Source organism: Anolis carolinensis, unplaced genomic scaffold (assembly GCF_035594765.1).
Source record: "Anolis carolinensis isolate JA03-04 unplaced genomic scaffold, rAnoCar3.1.pri scaffold_9, whole genome shotgun sequence".
Taxonomy (NCBI): domain Eukaryota; kingdom Metazoa; phylum Chordata; class Lepidosauria; order Squamata; family Dactyloidae; genus Anolis; species Anolis carolinensis.
In genome coordinates this window covers 3,236,768-3,260,923 of record NW_026943820.1, presented here as the reverse complement: position 1 = coordinate 3,260,923, position 24,156 = coordinate 3,236,768, and the positions used below count along the sequence as shown (strand labels likewise).

The 24,156-nt window shown below is 40.7% G+C and overlaps 1 protein-coding gene across 2 annotated transcripts in view; it reads right to left on the bottom strand.

The window, feature by feature from the left end:
• zfpm1 (zinc finger protein, FOG family member 1) overlaps window positions 1-24,156 on the bottom strand; it is a 104,192-nt gene that overhangs the window by 53,053 nt on the left and 26,983 nt on the right. For both annotated transcript variants that reach the window (XM_062961644.1, XM_062961643.1), the window contains exon 2: window positions 1,282-1,425. In XM_062961644.1, coding sequence (XP_062817714.1) covers window positions 1,282-1,425 — 144 coding nt within the window. The remainder of the gene's footprint in view (window positions 1-1,281; window positions 1,426-24,156) is intronic.

Genomic DNA, 24,156 nt, shown 5'->3' with positions numbered 1-24,156 from the left:
TATGGCTGCATCCTATAGAATCCTGGGATTTGTAGTTTGGTCAGGAGTGCCAGAAGTGGAGAATTCCAAGTACTATCCAATTATTATGATATTGTTATAACACTGTAATAGTCATGTCTGTAACACTATAATAGTCATGGCTGCATCGTATGGAATCCTGGGATTTGTAGTTTGGTCAGAGTTACGAGAGGTGGGGAATTCCAAGTATTATAAAATCATATTATTATTATAACACACTATAATAGTCCATGGCTGCATCCTACGGAATCCTGGGATTTGTAGTTTGGTCAGAGGCACTGGAGATGGAGAATTCCAAATACTATAAATAATAATAATAATAATAATAATAATAATAATAATAATAATAATAAAAACACTATGATAGTCATGGCTGCATTCTACGGTATCCTGGGATTTGTAGTTTAGTCAGAGGCGTCAGAGGTGGAAAATTCCAAGTACTATACAATTATACTATATTATTATAACACTATAATAGTCATGGTTGCATCCTACGGAATCCTGGGATTTGTAGTTTGGTCAGAGTTACGAGAGGTGGGGAATTCCAAGTACTATAAAATCATAATAATATTATAACACACTATAATAGTCATGGCTGCATCCTACGAAATCCTGGGATTTGTAGTTTGGTCAGGGGCACTGGAGGTGGAGAATTCCAAATACTATAAATAATAATAATAATAATAATAATAATAATAATAATAATAATAATAAACAAAACACTATGAGAGTCATGGCTGCATTCTACGGTATCCTGGGATTTGTAGTTTAGTCAGAGGGGCTGGAGATGGAGAATTCCAAGTACTATACAATTATTATAATATTATTATAACACTATAATAGTCAAGGATGCATCCTACGGAATCCTGGGATGTGTAGTTTGGATAGAGTACGATAAGTGGAGAATTCCAAGTACTATAAAATTATAATATTATTATAACACAATCATGGCTGCATCCTATGGAATCCTGGGATCTGCAGTTTGGATAGAGTTACGAGAAGTGGGGAATTCAAAGTACTATAAAATCATAATATTATTATAACACACTCTACTAGTCCATGACTGCATCCTATGGAATCCTGGGATTTGTAGTTTGGATAGAGTTACGAGAAGGGGAGAATTCAACGTTAAAACATTATTATAACACAGTCATGGCTACATCCTATGGAACCAGGGATTTGTAGTTTAGATAGTCACTAGATGGAATGACAGCAAAATAGTTTTGAAGGGTTTTCAGTGCCAAAAAGAAAGGCGGGGCTCACTTTCGCTGCAAGGGGAAGCGGGCGAATCGCCTTCTGCGGAACTGTCGCCGTCCGGGTCGGAAGCCCCGCCCTCCTTCTCCAATTGGCTGCTGGCGCTGTCCTGCAAGGGTGCCTCCTCGCCTTCCTCCATCTCGCCAAAGGTGCCTAAAGGAAAGCAAGAGGCGGAAAATTCAGCCGGGATTGGCATTCTTTGCAGAAATTTTCATCTACACACACACACAGGCTCTACAAATAGCTATAGCTCCCACTATGCAGGAGACATCAATCACACTCCCACCAATGACATTACAGGTTATGGGAGCACTGTGAACATGTCCAAGAGCCCTGCCAATGTCCCCCGCAAACACCATCCTGCCCACCACCTAATTTTTCGGGGAAAATATGCTGTATTTCCTCCACCACAGACATCCCAGTGTTCCTTTCTCTCTCCATTGGTGTGCAATTTGCTGGGAGTTGTAGTTGTAAGAAAATAGGACTTTTGTGTGTGCACTCAATGCCATGCAATGCTGGGAGTTGTAGTTGTAAGAAAATAGGACTTTTGTGTGTGCACTCAGTGCCATGCAATGCTGGGAGTTGTAGTTGTAAGAAAATAGGACTTTTGTGTGTGCACTCAATGCCATGCAATGCTGGGAGTTGTAGTTTCCCAAGGTCTCCAGGCTTCAAACTACAACCAGTGGTAGAACGCAAGCATGTGAAACAAGTCAGTACCTATATGAATACCATATATAAGTGTGTGTGTGATTGGAAAATAGGTCTTTTGTGTGTGCACTCAGTGCCACGCAATGCTGGGAGTTGTAGTTGTAGGAAAATAGGTCTTTTGTGTGCGCCCCATCCGGATGGAGCGGGTTAACTTTATCAGAGCCGGCGTGGCGCAGGCAAGGCAAGGCAGGCAGGCGTGAAAGGGGAAATTAGCCTAACGATGTTTCATTTACAGCGAGCGAACCCGATTTGTTAGCCGGCGATTGTTTCTGAATATTATCAGAGCCTTTTTAATTGTGCTGGAACTGAAATTAGTAGAATTAGAATAAATTGCCTCCCTCTTTCCGCCGCAGCCCCTTTCTTCACGCTCATTGTCGCCGGCTTTGTCTCGATTAGGGGGGCCTTTGTTCTGCCGCGTAAATAGACAGGGCCTGGAGGCTGGGAGAGGACCCCTCCCCTCGACAGCGGGGGATGATGGGCTCTGGAGTCCCTTGGCGGTGAAAGGCCCCTTCGGAGACAGATAAGAGGGCATTGAGACCCCTCAATTGGGGAGAAAGAGGGGCAACAACAGGGTGGCGCGGCATCTCTTGGGACGATATATACCCGCGATTCTATTCTGTCATTAGGACTACATATCCCAGCACGAGAGGGATGTAAATAGTCCCAAGGAATGTCAATGAGTTGAGAGACTTTGGATATATAGTCCCATGTATGCACACAATGGTGGGCCGGCATTCCTTGGGATTATATATACTGTATATACTCGATTATAAGCCTAGTTTTTCAGCCTTTTTTTTAAGACTGAAGAAGCCCCCCTCGGCTTATACTCGGGTGAGGGTCCTCGTTGGCTTATATTTGGGTCAGCTTATACTCGAGAATATATGGTACATTTATTATTTTTCTCTATTGGTATTATTGGTATTATTACATTTATTATTTTTCTCTATTATTGTTGCTACTATTACATTTATTTTACTCTATTTTTATTATTATTAATACACTTATTATTTCACACTGATCTTATTATTATTATTATTGCATTTATTATTTTACTCTATTTATTATTACATGTATTATTTTCCTGTATTTATTATTATTATTACATGTACAGTAGAGTCTCACTTATCCAACATAAATGGGCCGGCAGAATGTTGGATAAGCGAATATGTTGGATAATAAGGAGATATTAAGAAAAAGCCCATTAAACATCAAAATAGGTTATGATTTTACAAGTTAAGCACCAAAACAGTAATGCTACATAGTAATTACGAATTCAGCACCAAAACATCACGATATATTGAAAACATTGACTACAAAAATGCGTTGGATAATCCAGAATGTTGGATAAGTGAATGTTGGATGAGACTCTACTGTATTATTTTACTCTATTATTATTAAAAAGATACATAAGCACATTTACATTGAAGAAGACGAGAAGAATGATTTGATCAGAGTTGGACAGTCTTATCTTAAATTTGAGCTTTATGTAAATATTCAAAAACATTTAACCTACTGATGCCTCAATTAATGTTACTTAATTGGTATCTATTTTTTATTTCTGAAATTTACCAACCTCGGCTTATACTGGAGTCAATGTTTTCCCAGTTTTTTTGTGATAAAATTAGGTGCCTCGGCTTATATTCGGGTCGGCTTATACTCGACTATATACAGTACCTGAGATTCTAATTCTACCATTAGAACCACATATCCCAGCACGAGAGGGATGTAAATAGTCCCAAGAAGTGCCAATGAATTCTCCAATTGAGAGACATATGGACATATAGTCCCATGCATGCACACAATGGTGAGCTGGCATTCCTTGAGATGATATATCCCTGAGATTCTAATTCTACCATTAGGACTATATATCCCAGCATGAGAGGGATATAAGTAGCCCCAAAGAATGCCAATGAGTTCCCCAATTGCAAGATATACGATCCCTTCCTTCTTTCTTTCTTTCTTTCTTTCTTTCTTTCTTTTCTTTCTTTCTTTCTTTCCTTCCTTCCTTCCTTCCTTCCTTCCTTCCTTCCTTCCTTCCATCCATCCATCCATCCATGCTTCTTTCCTTCCTTCCTTCCTTCCTTCCTTCCTTCCTTCCTTCCTTCCATCCATCCGTCCATGCTTCCTTCCTTCCTTCCTTCTATCCATCCATCCATTCATCCATCCATCCATCCATGCTTCTTTCCTTCCTTCCTTCTTTCTTTCCTTCTATCCATCCATCCATTCATCCATCCATCCATCCATGCTTCTTTCCTTCCTTCCTTCTTTCTTTCCTTCTATCCATCCATCCATTCATCCATCCATGCTTCTTTCCTTCCTTCCATCCATCCGTCCATGCTTCTTTCCTTCCTTCCTTCCTTCTTTCTTTCCTTCTATCCATCCATCCATCCATCCATGCTTCTTTCCTTCCTTCCATCCAGCCATCCATCCATCCATGCTTCTTTCCTTCCTTCCTTCCTTCCTTCCTTCCTTCCTTCCTTCCTTCCTTCCTTCCATCCATCCATGCTTCCTTCCTTCCTTCCATCCAGCCATCCATCCATGCTTCTTTCCTTCCTTCCTTCCTTCCTTCCTTCCTTCCTTCCTTCCTTCCTTCCTTCCTTCCTTCCTTCCATCCGTCCATGCTTCTTTCCTTCCTTCCTTCCTTCTTTCTTTCCTTCTATCCATCCATCCATCCATCCATCCATGCTTCTTTCCTTCCTTCCTTCCTTCTTTCTTTCCTTCTATCCATCCATCCATCCATGCTTCTTTCCTTCCTTCCTTCCATCCAGCCATCCATCCATCCATCCATGCTTCTTTCCTTCCTTCCTTCCTTCCTTCCTTCCTTCCTTCCTTCCTTCCTTCCATCCATCCATCCATCCGTCCATGCTTCTTTCCTTCCTTCCTTCTTTCTTTCCTTCTATCCATCCATCCATTCATCTATCCATCCATCCATCCATGCTTCTTTCCTTCCTTCCATCCATCCATCCATGCTTCTTTCCTTCCTTCCTTTCTTCCATCCATCCGTCCATGCTTCTTTCCTTCCTTCCTTCTTTCTTTCCTTCTATCCATCCATCCATTCATCTATCCATCCATCCATCCATGCTTCTTTCCTTCCTTCCATCCATCCATCCATGCTTCTTTCCTTCCTTCCTTCCTTCCTTCCTTCCTTCCTTCCTTCCTTCCTTCCTTCCTTCCATCCATCCATCCGTCCATGCTTCTTTCCTTCCTTCCTTCTTTCTTTCCTTCTATCCATCCATCCATTCATCTATCCATCCATCCATCCATGCTTCTTTCCTTCCTTCCATCCATGCTTCTTTCCTTCCTTCCTTCCTTCCATCCATCCGTCCATGCTTCTTTCCTTCCTTCCTTCTTTCTTTCCTTCTATCCATCCATCCATCCATGCTTCTTTCCTTCCTTCCATCCATCCAGCCATCCATCCATCCATGCTTCTTTCCTTCCTTCCTTCCTTCCTTCCTTCCATCCATCCATCCGTCCATGCTTCTTTCCTTCCTTCCTTCTTTCTTCCCTCTATCCATCCATTCATCCATCCATCCATCCATCCATGCTTCTTTCCTTCCTTCCATCCATCCATGCTTCTTTCCTTCCTTCCTTCCGTCCTTCCTTCCTTCCTTCCTTCCTTCCTTCCTTCCATCCATGCTTCTTTCCTTCCTTCCTTCTTTCTTTCCTTCTATCCATCCATCCATTCATCCATCCATCCATCCATGCTTCTTTCCTTCCTTCCATCCAGCCATCCATCCATCCATCCATCCATGCTTCTTTCCTTCCTTCCATCCAGCCATCCATCCATCCGTCCATGCTTCTTTCCTTCCTTCCTTCCTTCCTTCCTTCCTTCCTTCCTTCCTTCCTTCCTTCCTTCCTTCCTTCCATCCACCTGTCCATGCTTCTTTCCTTCCTTCCTTCCTTCCATCCTTCTTTCTTTCCTTCTATCCTTCCTTCCATCCATTCATCCTTCTTTCTTTCCTTCTATCCATCCATCCATCCATGCTTCTTTCCTTCCATCATCCATCCATCCATCCATCCTTCTTTCCTTCCTTCTTTCTTTCCTTCCTTCCATCCTTCTTTCTTTCCTTCTATCCTTCTATCCATCCATCCATGCTTCTCTCTCTCTCTCTCTCTCTCTGTCTCTTTCTTTCCATCCATCCATCTTTCCTTCCTTCTTTCTTTCTTTTCCATAAATCCATCTTTCCTTCCTTCTTTCTTTCTTTCCTTCCATCCATCCATCCATGCTTCTTTCTTTCTTTCTTTCCTTCCTTCCTTCCTTCCTTCCATCCATTCTTCTTTCCTTCCTTCCTTCTTTCCTTCTTTCTTTCTTTCCGTGGGATTTTGCTGGGAGCCTAGAAGGGTTTTATCACCTCACGCAGGCTCCCTCCGCCGGCCTGATCTGTCTATTCTTCATTAAGCAAATACGCCGAAATGGAAATGAAAACATAATAGCTATTTGATTCTCGGCGAGATATTTTGCATATTGGCTCGGTGCTGATAGCGGAATTTCATCAACTCCCTTTTTTCATGCTTTAAAAAACTGAATTACTGAAGGCTGGCTTTGGCAGGGAAGGGGACGAGCCCGGGAAAAGGCGCCTGCCCGCCCGCTTCCAAGAGACTCTGCCGAGACCGATTAACTGGGCCCCCCCACACACAGCCCCCTCCCCATACGTACTCCGTTTGATTTAAAATAAAAATAAGGGATGGATTTCTTTTTTTTACGAAAATGGTAGCGATTGCAAGGCAGGCGTTGCGCTAATCGGAGATGTGGAGGCAAAGTTAACTCTGGGCAGATGCTAACTGGCACTCCCTCCGCCCTGTCGGTTAATGGAAGGGGGGATATAGATACTCATATATACTATTTTTCTATGTATTTTGGAGGAAAAGGGTCCAGTAAAGTGTATAAGGAAGAACAAGGCAACGTTTCCCTAGAATGCACCCCTAGAATGATGGGCTCCATTCCAACGGGCAGGATATCCACTCCAGGTTTTGAATTGAGGCTCAAAAGGCACTTTCCAAGGTGCTGATTCTAATTTCAGAGATAACTCAACTATATATGATATATTTTTCTATGTATTTTGGAGACGAAGGATCCGGTAACAAGGCAATGTTTCCCTAAGAAAATGCACCCCTAGAATGATGGGCTCCATTCCAACGGGGCAGGATATCCACTCCGGGTTTTGAATTGAGGCTCAAAAGGCACTTTCCAAGGTGCTAATTCTAATTTTAGAGATAGCTCATACACACACACACACACACACACATATATAATATTTTTCTATGTATTTTGGAGAAGGATCTGGTAACGTGTATAAGGAAGAACAAGGCAGTATTTCCCTAAGAAAATGCACCCCTAGAATGATGGGTTCCATTCCAACGGGGCAGGATATCCACTCCGGGTTTTGAATTGAGGCTCAAAAGGCACTTTCCAAGGTGCTGATTCTAATTTCAGAGATAGCTTAACTCTCTCTATATACATACATACATACATTCATACATATGTATATATATGACATATTTTTCTATGTATTTTGGAAGAGAAGGATCCAGTAATACAATAGAGTCTCACTTATCCAACACTCACTTATCCAACGTTCTGGATTATCCAACGCATTTTTGTAGTCAATGTTTTCAATATATCATGATATTTTGGTGCTAAATTCATAAATACAGTAATTACTACATAGCATTAATGTGTAATGAACTACTTTTTCTGTCAAATTTGTTGTATAACATGATGTTTTGGTGCTTAATTTGTAAAATCATAACCTATTTTGATGTTTAATAGGCTTTTTCTTAATCTCTCCTTATTATCCAACATATTCGCTTATCCAACATTCTGCCGGCCCATTTATGTTGGATAAGTGAGACTCTACTGTATATATAAAAGTGGTGTCAAAGTGCATTAAACCTATAGTGTAGAAAGGTGCACTGAGGGTGTTGGAATGATGACGAGAAAGGCCTCCTTGGGAAATCGGAAAGCCCAGGTAAGTTTACAGGTAGAAACACAACCCTTGCCATCTTCAGTTGCCAAGTTCAAGTCCTGACCTTAGATTTTTATCCATGGCCTCCTTTTGATCTTTGGCTTCCGCTATTCACGCTGACCTTTGTTCTTTGCAGCTCTGGCTACTGCTTCTTGTCATCTCACCTTTCCTACCTGAGCCCTTGAGGACACTACAGATCCCAAAGGCAGATAGCTTTGGGGCTTGGTCAGCAATTGCAACCCAAGTCCAGCAACATTGGGGTGCATCTACAGCAGGCATGGGCAAAATTCGACCCTCCAGGTGTTTTGGACTGCAACTCCCACAATTCCTAACAGCATGGAGCACCGTTACCTTCCCGCCGGAGCGGTACCTATCGATCTACTCACATTTGCATATTTTTTAACTGCTAGGTTGGCATGACTGCATGGAGTGCTATTACCTTCCCGCCGAAGCAGTACCTATTGATCTACTCACATTTGCATGTTTTCAAACTGCTAGGTTGGCAGAAGCTGGGGCTAACAGCAGGCGCTCATTCCGCTCCCCGTATTTGAACTGCTAACCTTTCAGTCTGCAAGTTCAGCAGCTCAGCGCTTTAACATGCTGTGCCATTGGGGGCTCCTTAAATTAATATAATACAATATAATATAATACAATGCATTTCTTAGGTGCCTCTCCTTGCAGTTCTAGTTATTTATTAGTTCTAGACAGTGTACCACTGGGTTATATGAGTCTATTCTGACCATATAACGTCTGGGGAGAGAGGGCAGTCTAGAAATAAATTATTATTATTATTATTATTATTATTATTATTATTATTATTATTATTATTATTTCAAACTGCATGATATGTCCGTGTAGATGGGGGCCTAATAATCAACCCAACCCATCTGCCTTCTGTGCCATGATTTGACCATTTACTCTCCAATTAAACATCCTTCCACCTTTGGAACAATAAACCTTTCTCCTGATCTTGCCATTTTTATTATTATTATAAAAGTATTATTATTATTATTATTATTATTATTATTATTATTATTATTAGGTGGGGGCTTAATAATCAACCCAATCCATCCGCCTTCTGTGCCATGATTTGACCATTTACTCTCTGATTAAACATTCTTCCACCTTCGGAACAATAAACCTTTCTCTTGATCTTGCCATTATTTTTATTATTATAAAAGTATTATTATTATTATTATTATTATTATTATTATTATTATTATTATTATTATTTTATGACACAGCAAACAAGATAGATATGCTGGATTTCGTATCACAAAATCACAAGTCGAACACTTCCCGTGTCTAGGACTGTGTGATGTATTTTCGGATGATGCGTACAGATCCCAGTAGGGTGGCCTTTTGCAGTTGGCAGATCGTGATTTTGTCAAAGTCTATTGTTTCCAAATGCCGGCTGAGATCTTTTGGCACGGCACCCAATGTGCCGATCACCACCGGGACCACCTGTACTGGTTTCTGCCATTATTATTATTATTAGATGGGGGCCTAATAATCAACCCAATGCAGCCGCCTTCTGTGCCATGATTTGACCATTTACTCTCCTGAATAAACATCCTAAAAGTATTATTATTATTATTATTATTATTATTATTATTATTATTATTATTAGATGGGGGCCTAATAATCAACCCAATGCAGCCGCCTTCTGTGCCATGATTTGACCATTTACTCTCCTGAATAAACATCCTAAAAGTATTATTATTATTATTATTATTATTATTATTATTATTATTAGATGGGGGCCTAATAATCAACCCAATGCAGCCGCCTTCTGTGCCATGATTTGACCATTTACTCTCCCGAGTAAACATCCTAAAAGTATTATTATTATTATTATTATTATTATTATTATTATTATTATTATTAGATGGGGGCCTAATAATCAACCCAATGCAGCCGCCTTCTGTGCCATGATTTGACCATTTACTCTCCCGAGTAAACATCCTAAAAGTATTATTATTATTATTATTGTTATTGTTATTGTTATTATTAGATAGGGGCCTAATAATCAACCCAATGCAGCCGCCTTCTGTGCCATGATTTGACCATTTACTCTCCAATTAAACATCCTTCCAGCTTCGGAACAATAAACCTTTCTCTTGATCTTGCAATATTTTTTTCCTCTTCTCAGACTAACTCCCAAATCTAGCTCTATCTATATATTCCGAAGATATGTGTGTGTGTTTTTTTCCCTCTTCCTCAGCTGCCAAGAGAGAGACCCTGGACTATCCAAACGGCAAGGCATGTAGACAAGAGCTCCGCGATAAACGGCCCCGATAAGAGCCAGAAAATAGCAACAGACCCAAACTTTCCCACCGACTGGGAGACCAAGGGAGGCAGAGCAAGTGACAGCTCCCCGCTTTTTGCTAGACAAGAGCCATCAAAGCCTTGCAAAAGGGGGGCCAGAGGCAGAGATAAAGGGCTAGAATTCACCTGGTTTGTTTTATTGTTTGGGAATGGGATATTATTTGCAGAATAGGGTATATTTGGACAGATAATGCTTCTCCTAAAGCATGCATTGGGCCAACTTGGGCCCTCCAGGTGTTTTGGACTCCAACTCCCACATTTATTATTATTATTATTATTATTATTATTATTATTATTATTATTTTATTATGACACAGCAAACAGGATAGATATGCTGGATTTCATATCACAAAATCACAAGTCGAACACTTCCCAAGTGTCTAGGACTGTGTGATGTTATTATTATTATTATTATTATTATTATTATTATTATTATTATTATTATTATATCTGTGGAATAATGTCCATCAGTAAGGGTCTCTGCATAGAGGTAGCTTGGCTGTTGTTGCCTGGAGGCACCATCTGCGGAATGATGTCCAGGGTGGGAGAAAGAACCCTTGTTTGGTTGAAGAAAGTGCAAATGTCCATCAGTAAGGGTCTGGATGTTTTATTTATTATTATTATTATTATTATTATTATTATTATTATTATTATTATTATAAAGGTAAAGGTTTCCTTTATTATTATATTATTATTATATCTGTGGAATAATGCCCATCAGTAAGGGTCTGAGTGTTTTATTTATTATTATTATTATTATTATTATTATTATTATCATCATTATTATTATAATATCTGTGGAATAATGTCCATCAGTAAGGGTCTGAGTGTTTTATTTATTATTATCATTATTATTATTATCATTATCATTATTATTATATCTGTGGAATAATGTCCATCAGTAAGGGTCTCAGCATAGAGGTAGCTTGGCTGTTGTTGGCCTGGAGGCACTCTCTGCGGAATGATGTCCAGGGTGGGAGAAAGGACCCTTGTTTGTTTGAAGCAAGTGCAAATGTTACAGTTAGCAAGCTTGAATAGCACTGAGTAGCCGTGAAGTTTGCAAAGTCAATCAGTGAGGGTATCTGCATGGAGGTTGTGAAGCAAATGGAGTGTGTATATATATCTGTGGAATTGTGGGAGTTGAAGTCCAGAACACCCGGAGGGCCGAAGTTGGCCCAGGCCTGGTCTATAGCCACCACAACCAAAGGCATGGGGAGGTAAATAACTTTGGGGAAGAAGAAAGCCGCCTTCTTCTTCAGAGGGAACACAGAGAACACAAACACAGGGCTTTTCTGTGCATCGGAGATAACGGGGCAGCAGGGATAGATCCACCCCTTCCAAAAAGATAAGGCCACGCAGTCAAGCGAGGTCATTCCCACCAGACGGAAAAGTTTCAGAAAAGATTGGAAAAGAAAGAAGACAAGACAAGGCAGAGATGGTTCTGGCTGGCCTTCGTTTTCCTCCCATGGGGAGAAGATGAGAAGTGGAGGAAAGGCGAAGCATTACGGAGCCTTCAATAATAATAATAATAATAGTAAAATCCAGCATATATATCTCATTTGTTGTGTCATACTGTGTCTTTGTGTCAATAATAATAATAATAATAATAATAATAATAATAATAATAATAATAGCAGCAACCAGAAAAATTGACACAATGCAAGGATTTGAAGATCGAACTGCAAAGACTCTGGCACAAGCCAGGAAAGGCAATTCCAGTGATGATCTGCCTAAAGACATTGGCAAGCACTTAAAAACAATCTCCGCTGACCAAATGACCAACTGTCAGCTGCAAAAGGCCACCCTACCCGGATCTGCACGCATTATTTGCCGATACATCACACAGTTTTGGGAAGTGTCCGACGTGTGATCCAATACAACAGCCAGCATAGGGATCTTGTCTGCTGTGTACTCATCTTGTTGTGTATCAAATAATAATAGCAACAACAAATAATAACCAGCCAATCATCAAATATATGGTGAATATTTTAATAATAATAACAATTATTATTATCATTATTATTATTATTATTATTATTATTATTATTATTATTATTATTATTATTCAGGGAGGCTTCCATGGGGATGAGCCCAGTCAACATAGTTAAAATATAAAAATGAACATCCTAAGTACATACATAGTCCATAGATGTGCATAAATAGTAACACAAAACAGAAATAAAAACATTACAGTAGAGTCTCACTTATCCAACATAAACAGGCCGGCAGAATGTTGGATAAGCGAATATGTTGGATAATAAGGAGGTATTAAGGAAAAGCCTATTAAACATCAAATTAGGTTATGATTTTACAAATTAATCACCAAACCATCAGGTTATACAACAAATCTGGCAGAAAAGTAGTTCAATACGCAGTAATGCTATGTAGTAATTACTGTTATTTACGAATTTAGCACCAAAATATCACAATGTATTGAAAACATTGACCACAAAAATGGCTTGGATAATCCAGAATGTTGGATAAGCGAGTGTTGGATAAGTGAGACTCTACTGTAATAAAAAACAGAACCATACAACAATTTTAAAAATAATACAACCATACAACAATTTTAAAAATAATACAAGTAATAATAAACATAAAGAAACAACATACGATCCAAAAATGAAAAATATAACTAGTAACAACTACGTCGTTTCAAGGCTATGGGGATCCTTTTGCCTTCTCTGCCATGCTTGGGCATGGCAACTCTAATGACTCTGTATTGCTGAGAGTTAAAGTGGTGTCAAACTGGGTTAATTCTAAAGTGTAGACATGCCGGCTCTCACCCCGGAAGAGGTCACCAAAGCCAAACCCCAAATAAAAGGATCGTCGGGCTCCTATCTGCATTAGGGAAGATGGGTTGAAGCCGAGAGATAGTGGCGGATACCACCAAAGAGGATGTTGGGCAGATAAAGGGAGGCGAAGGGCCCTCGGCCAGACAGAGAGAGAGATACAAGGCCCACAAGGGATGTCCCAATTGGCGGAGATCGGAAATCTCCTGCCCAGAGTGGCTTCTCCCTTCCCCGTGGCAATTGCGTGTTCGGAGGACATGGGTGCATCAAAACTGTAGAGTTAGCCCAGATTGACCCCACTTTTAACTCCATGCAATGGAATCCTGGGAGCTGTAGTTCAGAGATTTTGCAAAATTATAATTTCTATTGGAAATAAATTCTCCTCCGATGCAACTCCGTGATCAATGCACAACTGGATTGAAAATTGATCAGTGAATTGCAGAGAAGTCTGTAGAGAAGTGTCCAACCATATCGTATTGTGGCTATCAATAAAAGAGGAATTGCATGGAGCAAGGAAGGCGAAAAACCTTGCAAAATTATAATTTCTTGGAAATAAGTTCTTCTCCTTTGCACTGCAAAAAGTCCCTAGAGGAACGTCCCTCCATATCGTATCATGACTATCAATAAAGGAGTAATTGCAAACAATCAGAGAAGGCAAAAGACCTTGCAAAATTATAATTTCTATTGGAAATAGGTTCTCCTCCGATGCAACTCCGTGACCAATGCACAACTCCATTGCAAGTTGGCCATTGAATTGCACTGAAGAAGTTCCATATTATGTCTATCAATATAGGAGGAATTGCCTGGGACAGGGAAGGCAAAAGACCTTGCAAAATTATAATTTCTATTGGAAATAGGTTCTCCTCTGATGCAACTCCGTGATCAATGCACAACTCCATTGCAAGTTAGCCATTGAATTGCACTGAAGAAGTCCCATATTATGTCTATCAATAAAGGAGGAATTGCATAGGACAGGGAAGGCAAAAGACCTTGCAAAATTATAATTTCTATTGGAATAGGTTCTCCTTCGATGCAACTCCATGATCAATGCACAACTCCATTGCAAGTTGGTCACTGAATTGCACCAGAGAAGTCCCATATCATATCATGTCTATCAATAAAGGAGTAATTCCATGGAGCCGGGAAAGCAAAAGATCTTGCAAAATTATAATTTCTATTGGAAATAGGTTCTCCTCTGATGCAATTCTGTGACCAATGCACAACTCCATTGCAAGTTGGCCATTGAATTGCACTGAAGAAGTCCCATATTATGTCTATCAATAAAGGAGGAATTGCATAGGACAGGGAAAGCAAAAGATCTTGCAAAATTATAATTTGTATTGGAAATAGGTCCTCCTCCAATGCAACTCCGTGACCAATGCACAACTCCATTGCAAGTTGGCCATTGAATTGCACTGAAGAAGTCCCATATTATGTCTACCAATAAAGGAGGAATTGCATAGGACAGAGAAGGCAAAAGACCTTGCAAAATTATAATTTCTATTGGAAATAGGTTCTATGCAACTCCATGATCAATGCACAACTCCATTGCAAGTTAGCCATATTTTAATTGATATGGTTGTTATTTCAGATGTTTTAAATGGTTGTTGTATTATGTTAATTCTGTTATTGTTTTGTGTTTGATTGTATATTAATAATGTTTTTTAGGGCGTGTCCCCATGTGAGCCACCCCGAGTCCCTTCGGGGAGATGGAGGCGGGCTATAAGAAATAAATTATTATTATTATTATTATTATTATTATTATTATTATTATTATTATTATTATTACTATTATTATTATCCCTCCATATTGTATCATGTCTAGCACTAAAGGAGGAATTGCACAGAGCAGGGAAGGTAAAAGACCTTGCAAAATTATAATTTCTATTGGAAATAAGTTCTTCTCCAAAACAACTTCATGATCAATGCACAAGTGGATTGAAAATTGGCCACTGAATTGCATAGAAGTTTGAAAAGAAGTGTCCCTCCATATCGTATCATATCTAGCACTAAAGGAGGAATTGCATGGAGCAGGGAAGGTAAAAGACCTTGCAAAATTATAATTTCTATTGAAAATAAGTTCTCCTCCGATGCAACTCCGTGATCGATGCACAACTGGATTGAAAATTGCCCACTGAATTGCATAGAAGTCTGTAGAAAAGTGTCCCTTCATATCGTATCATGTCTATCAATAAAGTAGGAATTGCGTGGAGCGGGGAAGGCGAAAAATTATAATTCCTTGCAAAATTATAATTTCTATTGGAAATAAGTTCTTCTCCAATGCAACTACGTGATCAATGCACAACTGGATTGAAAACTGGCCACTGAATTGCATAGAAATCCATAAAGTCTATGTCCCTCGATATCATATCATGTCTAGTCCTAAAGTAGGGATTGCACGGCACGCCTATCAGACTGCTGGGAGATGTAGTCCACCCACAAGAGGAGGTCCATAAGAGTCCCATACTTAGCCAGATGTCTAGAAACCCCGGTCTGGCGCCTCGCCTTCGTTTTCGCCATTCCCTCCCCAAAGTATTTTGCATCTCGTCCAAAGATAACGTTCCCATCGGTCTAGTAAGTTTGGCCAGCTGATAAGAAGGAGGAAACGCCCAGCCCAGAAGCCAAGCAGAAGAACACGGCGCTCACCATATGCATATGTATGTCTGTGGATGTATATGATGCATAATATGCCTCCAAACCGCCTGTCAACTTACAGTGACCCTATGAACTTCACTGTGGATTCCCTGGTGGTCTCCCATCCAACCGTGAACCAGGGCCAACCCTGCTTAGCTTTCAAAATCTAAAACTCCTGGAATGGTTAACTAAACTAAATTAAAACACCATAAAACTTGATTAAATAATAAGTTTGGTCAAATAGGATTACATTGCAAGATGAAAGCAGGGGGAGTAAGTATACAGGTATATAATATAAACACACACACACATATACCTATATATACATTTATACACACGTAGACATATATATATATACACACACACACACACACACACACACAGAGAAACATACACATACCTATATACACACACATGTGCATGTATACATGCATGCATACATACATATACAGGAACACAAACATATATACATATATGTACACCTATACACATATGTGTATACATACATGCATACATACATATACACAACACACATATATACAGAAACATATACACATATATACACCTATATATACATATACACACATATGTGTATACATACATGCATCCATATACAGAAACATACACACATACCTGTATATACCTATATGCACACACATATACACTGACATACACACATATACCTATATATACACACATTCATATATACACACATGCATACATACTGTACACATACAGAAACATACACACATATACACCTATATATACACATATATGTATATACATACATGCATCCATACATATACAGAAACATACACACACATACCTATATATCCCTATATACACACATACATACATGCATACATATACAATAACACACATATATATGCACATACTGTATATATACATATTCACTTGTACATATATACAGAAACACACACACACATAGAGATGTAAAACTATTAAACAGGACTTTTTGCAAGTTCATTGAGGATTCCAGGAAGATGCACTGAACTGCTAATATTTTGTGTATCTGTGTATTAGGCTGATTAACAAACATAATTTAATAAAGAAAAGAAATGAGCAAAGCGCTTCGGTTTCTGTCTTGTTTGCAGCATCCGCCGAAGAAGCAGCAGCCAAAATATTTGGCTAATTTATTTATTCGGTTTTGTTTGTTAATCACGCGAGTAAACATACGCATCTTTAGCGGTTTGCCGTATCCTTCTGGGAGAGATGCAGATACACACAAAGACACACACACACACACACAGATAGAAATCCCTGGCAACGACCGGAAGGAGTTGACTACAGTGTTGACTTGGCAGACCTGAGGATTCCCAGGGAGAAGACTCTTCATCCATTATTATTTTTTTGTTGGAAAACACCCTAAATCTTTGGTTCTTTCTGCTCGAAAGAAAGCAAACCCTGCAAACAGATTCCGGATGTAAGAAAAGGAGCTTTTGCAGAAATAGATTGGGGAAAATGGTGCTTATGAAGCTGGATGGCCATCTGTTGGGAGGGAACGGATTGTGTCTTCCTTCCTGGCAGAATAATGGGATGGGATTAGATGGCCCTTGGGGTCTCTTCTGATTCTATAGCCCTATTTCTCCCTGAGCTACTAATGTCCATGAGGCTGGATGGCCATCTGTCGGGAGGGATCGGATGCTGTCTTCCAGCCTGTTAAGAATAATGGGATTGGACTGGGATGGTCCCTGGGGTCTCTTCTGACTCTAGGAGTCTGTGATACTATAGCCCTATTTTTCCATGAACCTGCTAATGTCCATGAGGCTGGATGGCCATTTGTCGGGAAGGATTGGATGGGGTCCTCCTGCCTGAATAATGGGGTTGGACTGGATGGCCTTTAGGGTCCCTTCCACCTCTATCTCCCTATTTCTCCCTGAGCCCGATAATGCCTATGAAGCTGGATGGCCATCTGTCGGGAGGGATCGGATTGTGCCTTCCTGCCCAAATAATGGGGTCGGACTGGATGGCCCTTGGGATCTCTACCAACTAGACATCTGTGATATTATAGCCCTATTTCTCTATGAGCCTGCTAATGTCTGTGAGGCTGGATAGCCATCCGTCTGGAGGGATCGGATGTTGTCCTCCTAACCAAATAATAGGGTCAGACTAGATGGCCCTTGGGATTTCTTCCAATTCTATAGCCCTATTTTTCCATGAGCCTGCTAAAGTACATGAGGTTGTATGGCCATCTGTTGGGAGGGATCGGATGCTGTCCCCCACCTGAATAATGGGTTCAGACTGGATGTCCCTTGGGGTCTCTTCAGACTCTATATCCCTATTTCACCCTTAGCCTATTAATGTCCATGAGGCTTGACAGCCATCTGTCTGGAGGGATCGGATGTTGTCTTCCTGCCAGAATAATGGGTTCAGACTGAATGGCCCTTGGGGTCCATTCAGCCTATTTCTCCCTGAGCCTGCTAATGTCTGGCCATCTGTCAGGAGTGATCGGATGTTGTCCTCCTGCCCGAATAATGGGGTCAGACTGGATAGACTTTGGGGATCCCTTCCAACTCAATGGTTCTATTACAAGCACCCCAAATCTTTGGTTCTAGAGGAAGCAACTCTTGCCTGGAGAGCTCTGGATGGCTAGGGTGTCCGAAAGGCCAAGAGTGGAGCAAGAAAGGGGTCCGGATGGGTCTCCCGGATCTTTTGGGAAAGGGAAAAAGGAAAAGCAAGGAAGAGAAGGCCCGGCCTGAGCAAAGCCTTTATTATTCTCACCATCGGAGAGATTGGTTTCAGCCGGAGCGGCTGCCAAGTCCATCTCCTCCTCCTCCTCCTCCTTCCTCTCTTTGGAGGCGTCGGGTGCAGTTACTTAACATTCATCACGGGCTGAACTCTGAAACTTTATCAGTTCTCGAGGATGGCGCCATCTCCGCGGCCGGCCATTCTCAGCTCTCAGATTCGCCCCGATAAACCACTGATAGATTACAAAAGATTGTTTCACTTCAGGGGACGCGATTACTAATACTAATCGTGCGGGCGCGGGCGCACGAGAGGGAGGAACGAAAGTCAGAGCAAGCAAAGAGGAGGAGGAGGAAGAAAGGAAACACCGGGAAAGAGACATGTCACCCCAATAAAAGACCCAATGAGTTTCGTTTGGAGATGGAACGGAATTGGATACGGAGCCATTCCATGTGCCTCTTTCCCCAAAACCCAGAAGACACATCATCACACATGTCACCTCAATGAGTTTCGTTTGGAGATGGAAAGGAGTCGGATACCGAGCCATTCTATGCGCCTTCTTCCCCGAAACACTACAAGACACATCATCATACATGTCACCCCAATACCCAATGGATTTCATTTGGAGATGGAAAGGAGTCGGATACGGAGCCATTCCATGCGCCTCCTTCCCCGAAACCCTACAAGACACATCATCACACATGTCACCCCAATAAAAGACCCACTGGGTTCCGATTGGAGATGGAAAGGAGTCGGATACGGAGCCATCCCATGCGCCTCCTTCCCCGAAACCCTACAAGACACATCATCACACATGTCACCCCAATAAAAGACCCATTGGGTTCCGTTTGGAGATGGAAAGGAGTCGGATACGGAGCCATTCCATGCGCCTCTTTCCCTGAAACACTATAAGACACATCATCATACATGTCACCCCAATGAGTTTCGTTTGGAGATGGAAAGGAGTCGGATACGGAGCCATTCCATGCGCCTCCTTCCCCGAAACACTACAAGACACATCATCATACATGTCACCCCAATAAAAGCCATAATGGGTTTCGTTTGGAGATGGAAAGGAGTCGGATACGGAGCCATTCCATGCGCCTCCTTCCCCGAAACACTACAAGACACATCATCATACATGTCACCCCAATAAAAGCCATAATGAGTTTCGTTTGGAGATGGAAAAGAGTCGGATACGGAGCCATTACATGCGCCTCCTTCCCCGAAACACTACAAGACACATCATCATACATGTCACCCCAATAAAAGCCATAATGGGTTTCGTTTGGAGATGGAAAAGAGTCGGATACGGAGCCATTCCATGCTCCTCCTTCCCCGAAACACTACAAGACACATCATCATACATGTCACCCCAATAAAAGCCATAATGGGTTTCGTTTGGAGATGGAAAGGAGTCGGATACGGAGCCATTCCATGCGCCTCCTTCCCCGAAACACTACAAGACACATCCTCATACATGTCACCCCAATAAAAGCCATAATGAGTTTCGTTTGGAGATGGAAAAGAGTCGGATACGGAGCCATTACATGCGCCTCCTTCCCCGAAACACTACAAGACACATCATCATACATGTCACCCCAATAAAAGCCATAATGGGTTTTGTTTGGAGATGGAAAAGAGTCGGATACGGAGCCATTCCATGCTCCTCCTTCCCCGAAACACTACAAGACACATCATCATACATGTCACCCCAATAAAAGCCATAATGGGTTTCGTTTGGAGATGGAAAGGAGTCGGATACGGAGCCATCCCATGCGCCTCCTTCCCCGAAACCCTACAGGACACATCATCAGATGGATAGGAAGAGATTGCTTTCCAAAGGAGGAGGAGGCCACTCTTGAATGCATTGCTGAGACCTTCATCTGATAGTTTTTTGGGGGGAAATGAGAGCCTGGAATACAGAACACAGATCAAAAAGTGGGGGTCACAGAGTTGCGGGCGGATAGGAGAATGGAGAGCATCATCCCACGCTTTCCTTTGCCTCCTTTCGCTTTGCAAATCTTGCAAAAATTAAGATCATCTGCACAAGAACTTCAGAACTGCGGATGAGACTGATAGGTTACATACCCAAGATGCTTAGACCACAACTAATAATAATCATCATCATCAAAATCAAAATCATAATTTTATTCTTATATCCCGCCACCGTCTCCCCAAAAGTTTGTTTCATGCCTCTATTTGCACATTCACCCTGTCTGCAAAGATGTAAACACTGCAAACAACCCACTGAATATCATCCGTGCAAGAACTTCAGAACGGCGGATGAGACGAACACGTGCCCAAGTTGCTTAGACCAGAAGTAATAATAATAATAATAATAATATTCTTATATCCCACCACCGTCTCCCCAAAAGTTTGTTTCATGCCTCTATTTGCACATTCACCCCGTGTGCAAAAATGTAAACATTGCAAACAACCCACTGCATCCTCCACCATCAAAACCTAAACATTCCTAGAAAGAGCATATCAACCGAATCCGTGGATGTTCAAGTCTTGCAAAGAGGGAAAACAGACTTATGTTTGCATAATGAGATATTTTGGAGACACAACTCAAGGCTAAACACGGAAATTCATGTATGTTTCATATACACCTTACAGATATAGCCTGAAGGGCATTTTATATGCCATATGTTTTGAAAAGTCTCCTTTGGGAGAGATAAAGTGGGGTATAAATATAATGACCCTTGTTTGACCAGCTTGAATTGCACTGAATAGTCTTGCAGCTTAAAAGCCTGGCCGCTCTCTACGTATGGGCATGGTGTTTTCTTTTCTTTTTTTGATGGTCACTCCTTGGAAAGTGATTAGTTTTGTGGACAAATTTGGTGGTTTTGTTGTTAACTCAGTTCTAAAAACGTACATTACATTTTTATATATACTGTATAGATGATGATGATGATGATAATAATAATGTTATGCATGAAACAATAATAATAATAATAATAATAATAATAATAATAATAATAATAATAATAATTTTTGATGGTCACTCACTGGAAAGTGATTAGTTTTGTGGCCCAATTTGGTATGATTTGTCCCAGTGGTTTTGTTGTTAACTCTATCCTAATTATGCACATTACATTTATATATATATATATATATAATAATAATAATAATAATAATAATAATAATAATGTTATGCATTAAACAAAGGTGATGCACACCTTTCAGTCTGCAAGTTCAGCAGCTCAGCAGTTTAACATGCTACGTCACCAGAGGCTCCAAAAACTCACTTTAATTTTGGATACCAAAAACTTTAATATTTATGTCAAAAATACCCTCGATTTGCTCTGTCTTTCAAGTCTTGTGTCCATCTCTACTTTCAATCTGCCTTGCTTGTTGCCTTCCCTCTCATTCTTTTTTCCACCAAGGTTCATTTCCAGCCCATTCCAGTTGGGTTGTTCATTCTTTTCTTTTCTTTCCACCCTCCCTCTTTCCTTCCTTCCTTCATTCCCTCCCTCTTTTTTTCTTGAAAAAAAGAAAGAAGGAACTGCGATAAAAAGCAGCGATAAGGTCCAGGACTGTTTTGTGTAGGAGTTGGTATCTGCGTTATCTATCTCCCTTTTTCACTCTCTGAGCAGCTCTGTTGTTTTTTACTCTTATCTCGCTCCACCAAAATGCCAAGAACAGAAAACACACAAACCCCAATGCCTTGATAATTCATGGAACTGGTGATAAAATGTTACCATTAAATTAAAATTGCACGTTGGGTTTTTTTTCCCTTCTTCTTGCAAATGAAGTCAAAACACTGCCCAGGGAACAAAACATACATGAAGAAGAAGAAAGAGAATGAGAAAGGCTGAAACGGAGAGGTTTTGGGGCTCTGTATTTTCCATTCTATCTTCCACTTCCATATTATTTGTGGGGCAAAACAATGCCCAAAGAGGTGGACAAAACCATCTTGAATCTTCTTCTTAGTGGTAAATATCCATTTGTGTTCATTCATGGCAAATTAGGTTTCTCGGTGGTTAGACTGATATACCTGGTTACGAGCAAAACTGTCTTAGAACTTGAAACAGAGTCTGAAAAGTATTTTCAAATACTTGTTGGCAATTTCTTTGTTGCTTTAAGTCTCGTTTAAGAAAGGTAAGCGGGGTGATAATTATAATAATAATATCACACACAGCAAATTAGGTTTCTCAGTTGTTAAACTGATATACCTGATTATGAGCAAAACTGTCTTAGAACTAGAACTTGAAACAGAGTCTGAAAAGAATTTTCAATGACTTGTTGGCAATTTCTTTGTTGCTTTAAGTCTCGTTTAAGAAAGATAAGCAAGGTGGTAATTATAATAATAATAATAATATCACACACAGCAAATTAGGTTTCTTGGTTGTTAGACTGATATACCTGGTTACGAGCAAAACTGTCTTACCACTAGAACTTGAAACGGTGTCTGAAATGTATTTTCAAAGACTTGCCGGCAATTTCTTTGTTGCTTTAAGTTTTGTTTAAGAAAGGTAAGCAAGGTGGGAATAATAATAATAATAATAATAATAATAATAATGTATTGTTAAAGGCTTTCATGGTCGGAATCACTGGGTTGTTGTGAGTCTTTCTGGCAAGTGGGGTTTATATACCTGTGGAATGATGTCCAGGGTGGAAGAAAAAAAACCTCTTGTCTGCCTGAGGTGAGTGTGAATGTTGCGATTGGCCAGCTTGATTAGCACCGAAAAGCCTTGCAGCTTTAAGGCCTGGCTGCTTCCTGCCTGGGGGCATCCTTTGTTGGGACGTGAAAGGCACTGCAGACTCACTCAACCAGAGAAATCAGCTCCCAGTATTGAAAAACTCTTAAAATCAGGACAGTAAACAAAGAACAACACTCAGAAAACAGGGGAATTCCAGACAGGAAACAATCAGGGCCAGCTAACACCTCCTAACCAAGGATTCTCTGAGGTGGGAATCTGCCAGGCTTCGAATCTGCAAGGCCATTCAATGCTAATCAAGGTGATTAATTGTAACATTCCTGCTTGCAATGTACAACAAGCATAAGAAAACTTAGAAGTAAAGGGAGAAAAGGATTCCGCCAGTCAGGAAGCAGCCAGGCTTTGAAGCTGCAAAACTATTCAATGCCAATCAAGGTGATTAATTACAACATTCACACTTGCCTCCAGCAGAAAAGAGTTCTTTCTCCCAACAAGTCCTTAAAAATACTTTTCCGACTCTGTTTCAAGTTCTGGTTCTAAGACAGTTTTGATCGTAAACAATCAGTCTAACAACCGAGAAACCTGATTTGCCTTGAATGAATAGAAGTGCATATTGACCACTAAGGAGAAGATTCAAGATGGTTTTGGGCATTATTCATGCTATAATTCGGGCACAGGCAAACTTTGGGGGCCCCAGGTGTTTTGGACTACAACTCCCACAATTCCTAACAGCCTGCCGGCTGTTAGGAATTGTGGGAGTTGCAGTCCAAAACACCTGGAGGGCCAAAGTGGGCCAAGGAATGGTGCAGATGCACTCAAAGTTGGTCTCCAAACATCCTGGGAACAACACGCAAACCTATCCAATTGTGTACTGCATTTCACACAAAGCTCTTTTTTAAAAAAAGGGCCAGTTTTGTGTGGTGGGAACATGGCTATCGGAGGGAACAAAATGGACTCGGAGTCTCTCTCTCTCTCTCTCCTCCTTTCTCCCCCCTTCCTGCCCTCGCACTCCCCGTCCCTACCTTCTTTTTGAAAAACATAATTTATCTGTGTATTATCAAGAAATCCAGACACTTTAATCAG